The sequence below is a fragment of the Mustela putorius genome, unplaced genomic scaffold, assembly GCF_011764305.1.
Source record: "Mustela putorius furo isolate JIRA1106 unplaced genomic scaffold, ASM1176430v1.1 tig00000842_pilon_pilon_pilon, whole genome shotgun sequence".
Taxonomy (NCBI): Eukaryota; Metazoa; Chordata; class Mammalia; order Carnivora; family Mustelidae; genus Mustela; species Mustela putorius.
In genome coordinates this window covers 3,833,115-3,844,508 of record NW_025421493.1, presented here as the reverse complement: position 1 = coordinate 3,844,508, position 11,394 = coordinate 3,833,115, and the positions used below count along the sequence as shown (strand labels likewise).

The following is an 11,394-nucleotide window of genomic DNA, read 5'->3' as shown; positions in this document are numbered from 1 at the left end:
ACTTAAAGGACTCACATTGCCTGATTTTAAGACATTATAAAACTACAGAAATCAAGACAGTGTGAGACTGCAATCAAGATACACAAGTAGCTCTATGTAACAGAACAGAGTCCAGAAACAGATCCATACACAGAGGGACAACTGCTTTTTTTTGACAACAAAGACAACTCAAGGGAGAAATAAGTCTTTTAAGCAAGTGATGCTGCAACAATTGGATATCGCTATGCCAAAAAATGAACTTTGACTTAAAACTTGGACCATATACAAAATCTCAAAATAGACCAGACCCAAATGTGAAACCTAAAGCTATAAAACTTTTAGAATATAGGATAAAATCTTTGCGACCTTGGTTAGGCAATGGTTTCTCATAGATAACAGCAAAATACAAATGGTAAAAGAACTGCTCTTTATCAAAATTTAAAACTTCTATTCTTCAAAAGTCATTTTTTAAAAGATTTTATTTATTTATTTGACATAGAGAGATCACAAATAAGCAGAGAGGCAGGCAGAGAGAGGGGTGGAAGCAGGCTCTCTGCTGAGCAGAAAGCCTGACTTGGGGCTCGATCCCAGGACCCTGAGATCATGACCTAAGGTGAAGGCAGAGGCTTAACCCAGTGAGCCACCCAGGTGCCCCCAAAAGTCATTTTTTAAGAGTTTAAAAAAAAAACAATCCATAGACAGGGAGAAACTATTTGTAAAACATATATCTGATAATAGACTTGTATCCAGCTTATATAAAAACAAATTCTACAAATCAACAACAATCAAAATGAACCACCCAGTTTGTTTGTTTTTCTAAAAAGAGCAAAACATTTACATGAACTTCACCCAAGATATATGGATAGCAAATATACATATGAAAAGATTTTCAACATCATTTCTCATTAGAGAAATGCAATTTAGAACTACAATGAGAAAAAAAACAGAGGCAGTGAAGTCTTGGGTATCAGTCTGAACAATATTTTCTTGGATCTATCTCCTCAAGCAAGGAAAGCAAAATTAAACTAATGGAACTACATCAAACAAAAGCTTTTGCACAGCAAAGGAAACCATCAGCGAAATGAAAAGGCAACCTACTGAATGGGAAAAGATGTCTCAAATGATAAAACTGGTAAGGGGTTAATATCCCTATTATAAATATAAATACACACACACACTTATATATATACATATAATGTATATATATAAACTCATACAACATATAAAAAAAAAACACAATCCAATCAAAAAATAGGCAGAGGACCTGAATAGATATTTCTCCAAAGAAGACATACAGATGGCCAACATGAAAAGTTGCTCAACATTACTGTTCTTTGGGGCAATGCAAATCAAAACCACAGCATTAGAGTGGGAGTCATACCATGGGAGACTGCAGACTCTGGGAAACAAACTGAGGGTTTTGGAGGGGAGGAGGGTGGGGGGTTAGGTGAGCCTGGTGGTGGGTATTAAGGAGGGCATGTATTGCATGGAGCACTGGGTATGGTGCATAAACAATGAATCTTAGAACACTGAAAAAATAAAATTTTCTAAAAAACCACAACATCAGTTTACACCTGTCAGAATGCCTAGTATCAAAAAGAAATAACACATATTGGTGAAGATGTGGAGAAAAGGGAACCCTGTTGCACTGCTGATGGGGATATAAAATGGTGCAGCCACTACGGAAAACACTACGGAGGTTTTTCAAAAAATTGAAAATAGAATTATCATTCAATCCAGCAATTCCTCTTTTGGGTATATATCTGAGGAAAATGACAACAGTAACTCAAAAAGATATATACACTTCTGTGTTCATTGCAGCATTATTTACAGTAGCCATGATATGAAAGCAACCTAAGTGCCCATTGATAGATGAATAAAGATATGGTATACATACAATGGATTATTTTACTCAGTCATACAAAAGAATGAAATCTCACCATTCGTGACAACATGGATGGACATAGAGAGTATTTTGTTAAGTGAAATAATTCAGACAGAAAAGGTGAAATACTATATGGTATCATTTATATGTGAAGCTAAAAAACAAATGAGCAAAAACATTACAGGCTCATAGATACAGAGAATAATCTGGTAGTTGCCAGAGGGAAGGGAGTAGGAAGGGAATTGGCAAAATAGGGAAAGGGGATTAAATGATACAAACTTTCAGTTATGAATTAAGACACAAGGATATAATGCACAACATAGAGAATAGAGTTAATAATGTAACCACTTCATAAGGTGAAAGATGGTAGCTAGACTTATCATGGTGATCACTTTGTAACACATATAAATGTTGAATCACTATGTTATATACCTAAAACTAATACATCATTGTATGTCAACCTACTTAAATTTAAAAAAGAACTACAATGAGATACAGCTAAAATTAAGAAGACTTACCACATGAAGTATTAAAAAGCATGTGAAGAAATCAGAATTCTCACACACTGCTGCAGGAATGTAAAACAGTTCAACCACTTTGGAAAATGTAAAAGTTAAATGTACACCTACCATATACTCCAGGCATTCCACTCCTAAGTATTTACCCAAGAGAAAAGCAAAGTACATGTCCACAGAAACAGTTGTATAAAAATGCTCATAGCAGCCTTTATTTGTAATAGCCCAAATCTGGAAACACCCCAAATCTCCATCACAGGTCAATGGATGAACTGTGATATAATCATAGAGACTACTTGCAAATAAAAAAGCAATGAACTACTGATACACATAACAACATGGATGGGTCTCAAATAATTATGCCAAGTGAAAGAAGCCACACACCCCTGACCAACTCCCCCAAATATATACTGTATGGCTCCATTTATATAAAAATCTCAGAAAATGAAAACAATTTTATATTGTAAAAAAACAGATTAGTGGTTGCCTGGAGACAGGGAGACATAGGGAAACGTGGTAGGGATAAAAAGGGGTATGGAGAAACTCTGGGGGTCATGATGGGTATGTTCAGTATCTTGACTGTGGTGATAGTTTCACATATGTATACATACATCAAAATGTATTAAATGGTATATTGTAAAGATTTCTTTTTAATTTAGAGACAGAGAGCATGATCAGGGAGGGGCAGAGAAAGGAGAGAGAATCTTAAACAGGTTCCACACTCAATGCAGAGTGTGATGCTGGGCTCAACCTCACCAATCCTGAGATCATGACCTGAGCTGAAATCAAGAGTTGGAGGCTTAACCAAATGAGTCACCCAGGTGCCCCCAAATTATATACTTTAAATATATAAGAATTAATGTATGTCAATTATATATCAATAAAGCTATTAAATAAAAAGCTTATGGTAGATCTGCATAATACTAAGTTGGAAAGATAATTATAAAGATGAGGCAAGTTGCAGAATACTACTCTTGTTTTTCCAAAAAACTAAATGTGTGCATATTATTAAGAGGGACATGCATGGGGTACCTGGGTGGCTCAGTTGGTTAAGTGTCCACCTTCAACTCAGGTCATGATCCCAGGGTCCTGGGATGGGGCCCCACATCAGGCTCCCTGCTCAGTGTGGGGCCGGTGTCTCTCTCTCCCTCTGCCTGCCATTCCCCCTGCTTGTGAGCTCGCTCTCTCTCTGTATCAAAAATAAAATAAATCTTTAAAAAAAAAAAGAGGGACATGCAATGAAACATTAGGGCACTATGCACTAATTGTTCACACAGAAGAAACATTAAGTGATTAAAAAATATGTTATAGAAGCACATTTATTGATATGGAAAGATGCCCAAAATATACAGTCAGGGAGGAGAAAGTTACAAATAATTTACAGTACGATCTTGTTTTAGTTTCATAACTACTGAAAAATCTCAAAGCATACAACCTAGTATTTTCACACATTCTCTTCAGTTTACACCAGCAGTTGTAATTCCTACCATGAGTTATCTGATGAAGGCTGAATAAGGGGAAAACACTAATTCCTCTTACATTAAACAGCCTACAGCAACTCCTGCCTCCTTTACATATTGAGAGCACATTCAGCAATTCGTCTGTATATGTATGGATATATGTGAATGCTGTTATCTTTTTGTGTGCATATGCTTTATTTCTGCAATTACAAATTTCAATGACTTTTTTTTTTGCCATTAGAAATAGATTCAAGCAAATAATAATGAACAAGTTTACCCTACTTAAGATGAACTGGTTCACTATCTTAAGTAAAATGTTAAAAAGTTGCCCATCTACACAAGATTAAAATCAAGTGATGTTTTCAGCTTACAATGCAATACCCATTTGATATCTCAAAAATGGTCTAGCTCAAACCTAGAGACTGTCACAGTAATGTCATGTTAAAGATGTGATTTTATAATGCACACACTGGTAACATTCAAAACATTATGTAAGGCTCTTTAGGAATACACAGCCGATTAGATTGTTCAAAGCCTTCACTTTTATTTCTGGCTCATTTTACATTCTTTCAATAATTACTTTAACTTCACGGAAAATGGCCATCAGTGTATTGTAACTCACGTGATCGACAACTACAATTGAACCCTTTCTGATATGCTCCTTTATGTTAATAAATATGGCCACAGCACTAACGAGATTGGCTTTTGCCTCTTTCTGGTTAAAGATGAGTTTTAATGCTGCTAAGGCCTTTGTATTGATCATATCTCTGGCTGCAGCTGGATTTTCAGACATATTCAAAAGTACTTTTAAAACAAGATTTCTGGTTTTACGATTTCCCAAGGATAGCAAATGGAAAAGCTCTGCAAAGCAATTAGCAACAATGTGGTGATGGTTAGAATCAGTCGTCAGTTGCCCTAGTATCTTTAATCCAGATTGCTGTCCGGGTGAGTTCAAGGGAAAAGACATGGTTTCCTTACACATATGCTTAACATGTAATTCAATCTTGCGTTGTCTCTCATCCCCAGAAGGAGGATTCAGAGTAATTACGGCCTTCTTTCTTATTTCAGAAGAAGGAAAACTGAGCAAGCTTTCAATAAGCGTCACTACACCCACCTCATTAATAAACTCTTGGGCAAAGGGATGAACATTAATGATCCCCATTGCAATTTGAGCTATTTTATGAATAAGAGGATCAGTAGTTGACTTAAGTAAGTTAACAAGTTTTTCAAATTCCTCAGAATCCATGTAGCATTCCATTTTGCAAGGGCAAGCAAAAGGCTTAATCCCATTCACTTCCCTGATCCTGATTTGGCGTCTAATCTCCTCTATAGTCTGGATGCAAGGGCCAGAACCAAATGGGTACTCAGGGACAGGCTGTGAGCTTGAAGTAGTGCTCCTAGAAGGGCATGTTGTTTCCACAGGCAAAGAAGGGGTATTTTCCTCAGCTGAGGCCAGGACAATATATGAAGGAGGCTTTGTCTCAAATGGAACATGGGATCTAAAGCCTAACACTGCTGGAGTTACAGCAGGAGCTTTGGGCCAGATAGTTACCTCAGACCAGTCCTTGGGCCTATTTTTTTCATTAATTTCATCCACAGGCTGGGGCCTAACTATCCTGCTCACAGGTCTAGGATTAGGATCAAAACTGGTTTCATCTCCATCCCAAAACCAGTTCCCAATAACATTTTCTTCCTCTTCCTCCTCAGTCCCTGGCGTAGCTTTACAGCTGGCCCCAGCTACAGGTTCTAATTTTTCAGCACAGGTTGGGGGACCTATACCAGCTTTACCTTCATCCTTAGCACTAGAAGGATTACTAGTCTCTTCTCCATTCCAAAACCAGGAACCAACATTGGCCTCTTCCTCAGCCCAAAACCAGGTATCAATACCAGCCTTATCTTTACATGTGGACCTGGACTCAGCATTAACCTCAGCCACAGAAGACATCCCAGGTACTCTAGTGGCCTCATCTTCAGCTTTGGGACTGAAATCTGCCAGGGCTCTTTCCTTTATCTCAGTAACAATCCTGTTCTTAGACCTTGCCTTCATCGTCGTCATTGCTGCATCAGCTTGAGACCCTGCCTTGGCTGTTGCTTTGTCCTGGGTCTTGACTACAGGTCTGACTAGGCCAGTAGACTCCCTTTTTGCTTCAGCTTGTACACCAGCCCTTTTTTGAGTTTTGGCTTTGTTTCTACTCTCTTTCTTAGCCCCAGTCATGGTTGAAGACCAGTTATATAGATAGCCCTACAAAATCTTGGCCTTGGTTCTCAATGTGTCCCAGGTCAATGCCTTAACACTCTTTCACTGGGTCAGACATAAACTTTGTAGCAAGAGTTACTCATTAGCTCAACAGTCACACAGTCCCCTTCCAAAACACATAGCCTCTGTTGGTGATACAGAGACAAGCAGAGGAATTCAGCTTGAGTGAAGATGATGGTTTCTGAGTACAGACCTGTTGAAGGTGATGATCTGCCACTCCAAGGTCACTATAGCCACCACTGCAGATGGACCGGAGGTGGAAGAAGAAAATGAGCTTTAAGTCTCTTCCAACTGTGTTTCTCCATGCAGACAGCCACACAAGACATGAAAATAGAGATGGATTATATGACAGACGTAGAATAGTAGAAAACTCTGTTACCTTATTTTATCCCTTCCACACTCCCACTAATGCCCAACAATGTACTGTCCAAGCACTAACACACTCTTTTCTCTATATCACATAGAAGCAGATGATGGAAAATCTTGCTGAAAGTGAGAAAGGCTAAAAAACATCCAGCTCCTTTGGTATACACCACTATACTCTACAGGTCTACCAAGCTAGGCCTCACACCAACCTATACTCATCTAGTGCAATTTGTTCCCCCTTCATTACTTCTAGGAATGAAAAGTCCTATAGCCAATACACAGGCAGACGTACGGACAAAAATACAGGAGCACTGGAATTTTGAGTCTTTGGTAGACAGACATGTGTTCTGAATTCTAAACCCAATATATGCCTTTTCAAATCTAGAACTTTGGTTATATAATGTTTCTGGCCTCCTTTGTCCTCATGGCTTCCCACCCCACTTCCTGATCATCTATCAATTACCCTCTAGGCACAATCCTGGCTTAATTTATCCCCATTTCCTATACAAATGTGAAGATAGAAGTGTCTGGAGAGTTGGAAGACAATGGCTCCAAGATATGATCTGGTCTCACCTACTTGCCAGTAGCCCATTTCCATCCCCAATAAATAGGGCTGCTCATGCTCACACTCACCTTGGACCCAAATGAATAGTTTTCGTCCTCTTGCTTAATTCAAAGTGAAAAACTACCTACAGCTTTCTACAGGAACCTATAAAGAAATAAACTTAAGAATAAATAAAAAGCAAAAGAGAAAACAGGAGATTAAGCAATCCCAACACCCATCACAAGAGTTATAACACATACTTTTGTTTATTTGAGGCCATGTTAAATGTCTCCCACCTGTCTGCTCCTACCAGTTGTTTCTGCATCCATTCCCCCAAGACCTGCAGCTTTTCTAATTATACTTCCTCCCAATTTTTAATTCTGTCATTTTCCCAGAAGAGACCACACCTCTTTCCCAGGACAAATTATAAGATGGAAGAGTGGACAGTGGAATGTAGGCAACTGTATTTAGAAGGTACTCAGTAAAAATATTAATGACTATTATTTCAATACCATCTTTGCATGCCCCTACACTTTCCCCATGCATACAAAGACCCTACCTCATTGCCACCTATGCCAGCCAGCCTACACAGTAGGGGTCCTCAGGAACTTCTACCCTTCCCACAAAAGAACAGTCCTTAGCTGGAGAAGAGTCCCGTCCTGCAAAAAGGAGGATGAACACTCACCAAAACATCAAGAGAATATACTGACAATACCAGGAAAATACCAGGTTAACAGAGAGATACCCAGAGTTCAGGTCCTAACACCACCTCTGAAGAATCAGGAAATAAGTTTAAACATCATAGGGTCTAAAATGACCCTTCAGGGTGCCTGGGTGGCTCAGTGGGTTAAGCCGCTGCCTTCGGCTCAGGTCATGATCTCAGGGTCCTGGGATCGAGTCCCACATCGGGCTCTCTGCTCAGCAGGGAGCCTGCTTCCTCCTCTCTCTCTCTGCCTGCCTCTCTGCCTACTTGTGATCTCTCTCTGTCAAATAAATAAATAAAATCTTTAAAAAAATTGTTTAAAATGACCCTTCAGAAAATATTCCCCTCTATTTTGACCCACCATTCCCACACCTCAACATATGAAAGGGGGCTGCAATGTTGAGAAAAAGGATCCTGAAGGAGAAAGGTGTATTAATACTACACTATTTCTTTACATGGACCCTTCCTGTGAAAGGTGATCTACTCCTCACCCTGTCATTTCCTTGCGTTTACTCACGTGCAAGATATATATATGGAAGGCAATATTATGAAATGGATAAACACTTCATTTTGATGTCTTCATAACCTATTCACTCAACCACTCTTTTGCTAAATGCGTCAGACCCACCACACAGAAAGCCTTTGGCATCAACCAGGCGCCTGTGGGAAGGGACAGCACCCAGGGCGCGGGGCACAACAGGCCCTTTTCCAGAATCAGGGCCCGAAGCAGCCGACACCACCGGCTGCCTGCTCATGCCAGCTGGGCACAGAGCTCCGACGCACCCCCCCCCCGCCCCCTCGGCCTCCCTGGGCACTCCACACTCCAGCTCCCTCTCCGCCATTTCTTCCGCAACACCCTTCCCCCGTCCCCGCCGCCGCCACAGCTCCCTGCCAGCACAGAAACCGTCGACGGCGGGTCGCGGGCGCCTGGAAAGCTGGCCGCGGAATGGCGGGCGCAGTTCGCCTCCAGAGGATCCGAGGAAGCCTCTCCGGCCAGCCCCGGTGCCCCGGACCCGACCCAGGCCAGTCGCCGCCTCTCCTCGCCAGGGGTCCCGCGGCGTTGCGCACCTCTCTCAGGGACCAGCTACGACAGGGTCGCTTCCTCCTTGCCAGGCTGTCAGGGTCTGGGGTCCGGACAGCCTGTAAGCCAGGCGACAGTGGGGGTCCCCTGCCTCCCCCCACGACACCCCCACTTGCCCTCACAGGCTCAAGGTGCAAGTCGTCAGCCTCCCCCTCCTCTCGGAGCTCTGCACTCGGATTCCCACCGCCTTGCGTGCGGCCAGAATCGCAAAGAGGCGTCCCGCCCCCCGCGCCGCTGCACCAAACTGGGCAGGGGCTGCGCAGGATGCGGCACGAAACGCTCGCGGCGAGGGTGTCGGGAAGGGGGGCGGAGGGATACGGCGCGAACGGGCTCGACGCCCCCCTCCCCGGCCCACCCTAGTTCCGACCCAGAGGGGGCGGGGCCAGGAGGAGCCCGAGCCTAAGGGGCGGGCTCACGGCAGCCCGCCTCTGCAGACCTCCGCGGGCGACCACCCCCTCGTTGCTGGCACTGCAACCTATGGGACCCGGGGACGGTTGGCGGTGGGGGCTGGGATCCAGAGGTCGGGGGCGGCGGGGAGGGAAGGTGTGTGGCGAACAGCGGCGGATGGATATCAACCGCCCCTCGGTGTGTGAGAACCCCCCGGCTGCTCAGTGTCTGTCCGCCTCCCTGTCCCCACTTCCGTCCACCATCCTAATTGGAGGCGGGTGGGGGCCAGGGGCTGTCAGGACAGCAGGCTGCGGGGAGAGGCGGCCTAAGGCCCGACTACCCTGGAGGTTCTGGGGTGGATGGCCCTCTCACTTTCTTCCTTCATCGCTTCGCGGGGCCACCGAAGGGAGGAGGGCGGGAAGGACCCCCACGGAGGCCTCACCACCGCGCCTTTTCTAAAGGAAGGCAGACCTACACCTTGATCCTGAGAAAACCAACCCCTGCTCTGCGCCCATTCTTTCTGCCACGCTGCTGTCTCCCTGCTCATTTAAACTGGTAGCATGCTTTGCCGTTTTGCAGTCCCCACAGTTGCCCAAGGAGGGCCTTTTTTCCTTGTCAGGACCCGCCCTGGGTCCTAGGCCCTTTCCTGTCTGTTGCCCCTATGGCCAGGGGTCGGGCGGCTCCTAGCTCCTCTTCAACTGTCCTATTAAGTCTTCTCTCGCAGTCACATCCAAGCTCTCATGATCTTTGGCCGTGTGGAGATGTGGCAGGCATTAGAACCAGCTTGGATCTCAGCCACGGCCATATACACTTGTCTAGTTTATCCATCAAAGCTGTTAACATATTAAGCATACTTACTTTAAATTTCCTGATACTCCGAAAATCTGCAGTATATTTGTGAGTCTAGTTCTGATGCTTGCTTTGTATCCTCAAAACTTGTTTTTTCTTGCCTTTTAGCATGCCTTTTAATTTTGTGTTGAAAGCTGGATATAATGCATTTATAGGACCTAAGATAAGCAGACCTTTAGTGAGAAGTTTTAAGTTAAGCAGGTTAGCAGCTGGCCTGTGGATGATGTTTGCTGTAGCTATAAGTGCTATGGTCTTCAGATTCCTCTAGTGTCCTTATTTTTATCTCCCCTCAAAACTCTGTGCTTCCCTAATTACTCCTTGCAGAGTCTACTTCTTGCAGCTCTTTTAGTTCTACTCTACTCTTAGGACACTGCAGGCTTGTTATCAATGTGATAATGTGTGGAGGAGAGGAAGGGTTCTATAATCTTATGATTAAATTCCAGTGTTTTGTGGGCCTGTGTCCCTAGGCTATGACCTTCACAAGTGTTTCTTAGCTTCTCTCTCTCTTATGTGAAGGCTAGAGTGGGCTGGATGAGGAGGAATACCTTTTCCTCAGCTGCGATAAGGCTCTAGGAAAGGCTTTTTCACGGAGAGTAGGCCTTTATCACAGAGATGATTCTTGATGTATTCACAAGAGTGTATTTTCCCCTTCCATAGCCATGAGGGGATCTTTCTGGGATGTTCACTTGTGAGAACCTGCTGGACTTCCTAGAAGTAAAGCCCACTAAACCTCTAAGTCTTCAGCACCCCACAGGGTTTCCCACTCTCAAACTATTCCATATCCAGTCTCTAGCAATTTGTCAAAATTACCATTTAATTGTTCTCACATGTTTATGTTTCTAGCAGTTTCTGCTCTGTGTAAGGAGAGATGGGTTGTGCCTCTCCAGATTCATCTTTTCTCCAGAATTTGGGGTGATTATTTGTCCTGTAATCTCAGTTCTTTGATGGGTCTAAGATAAGTCATTGATTCTCAGTCTGTTCAGCTTTTTTTTTTCCTGTTTAGAAGTACAGGAGCAGGGGCGCCTGGGTGGCTCAGTGGGTTAAAGCCTCTGCCTTCAGCTCAGGTCATGATCCCAGGGTCCTGGGATCAAGTCCCACATCGGTCTCTCTGCTCAGTGGGGAGCCTGCTTCCCTTCCTCTCTCTCTGCCTACTTGTGATCTCTGTCAAATACATAAATAAAATCTTAAAAAAAAAAAAAAGAAGTACAGGAGCAATGACTTTCAAGCTCTTTTCATGTCCTAAATCAACCTGGAAGTCTGGTGTATGGATTTCAATGGGGTGGCTAAAGACGAGTGAACATAGCTTTTATCCTCTTCCTTTTAACTATGTATTCGATCTGGCAATAAAGTTGCCTTTGAAAACTGAGC

At 43.2% G+C, this 11,394-nt stretch overlaps 1 protein-coding gene across 4 annotated transcripts; it reads right to left on the bottom strand.

Annotated features, from left to right (window-relative positions):
• Window positions 1-3,680: 3,680 nt before the first annotated feature.
• BHLHB9 (basic helix-loop-helix family member b9) lies at window positions 3,681-9,048 on the bottom strand. Of its 4 annotated transcripts, none has more exons than XM_004781785.3 (4): window positions 8,913-9,048; window positions 7,566-7,665; window positions 7,096-7,171; window positions 3,681-6,387 (listed from the first exon to the last, which is right to left on the bottom strand). In XM_004781785.3, exon 4 carries the CDS (start codon window positions 6,052-6,054, stop codon window positions 4,399-4,401), a length of 1,656 nt encoding a protein of 551 aa, XP_004781842.1. In that variant the 5' UTR covers window positions 6,055-6,387; window positions 7,096-7,171; window positions 7,566-7,665; window positions 8,913-9,048; the 3' UTR covers window positions 3,681-4,398. The 4 variants fall into 4 exon arrangements, with proteins under 4 accessions (XP_004781842.1, XP_044941275.1, XP_012906081.1 ...); XM_045085340.1 differs by lacking the exon at window positions 8,913-9,048 and adding an exon at window positions 8,778-8,900 and having other exon boundaries at window positions 3,681-6,395; XM_013050627.2 differs by lacking the exon at window positions 8,913-9,048 and adding an exon at window positions 8,778-8,900.
• Window positions 9,049-11,394: the final 2,346 nt, after the last annotated feature.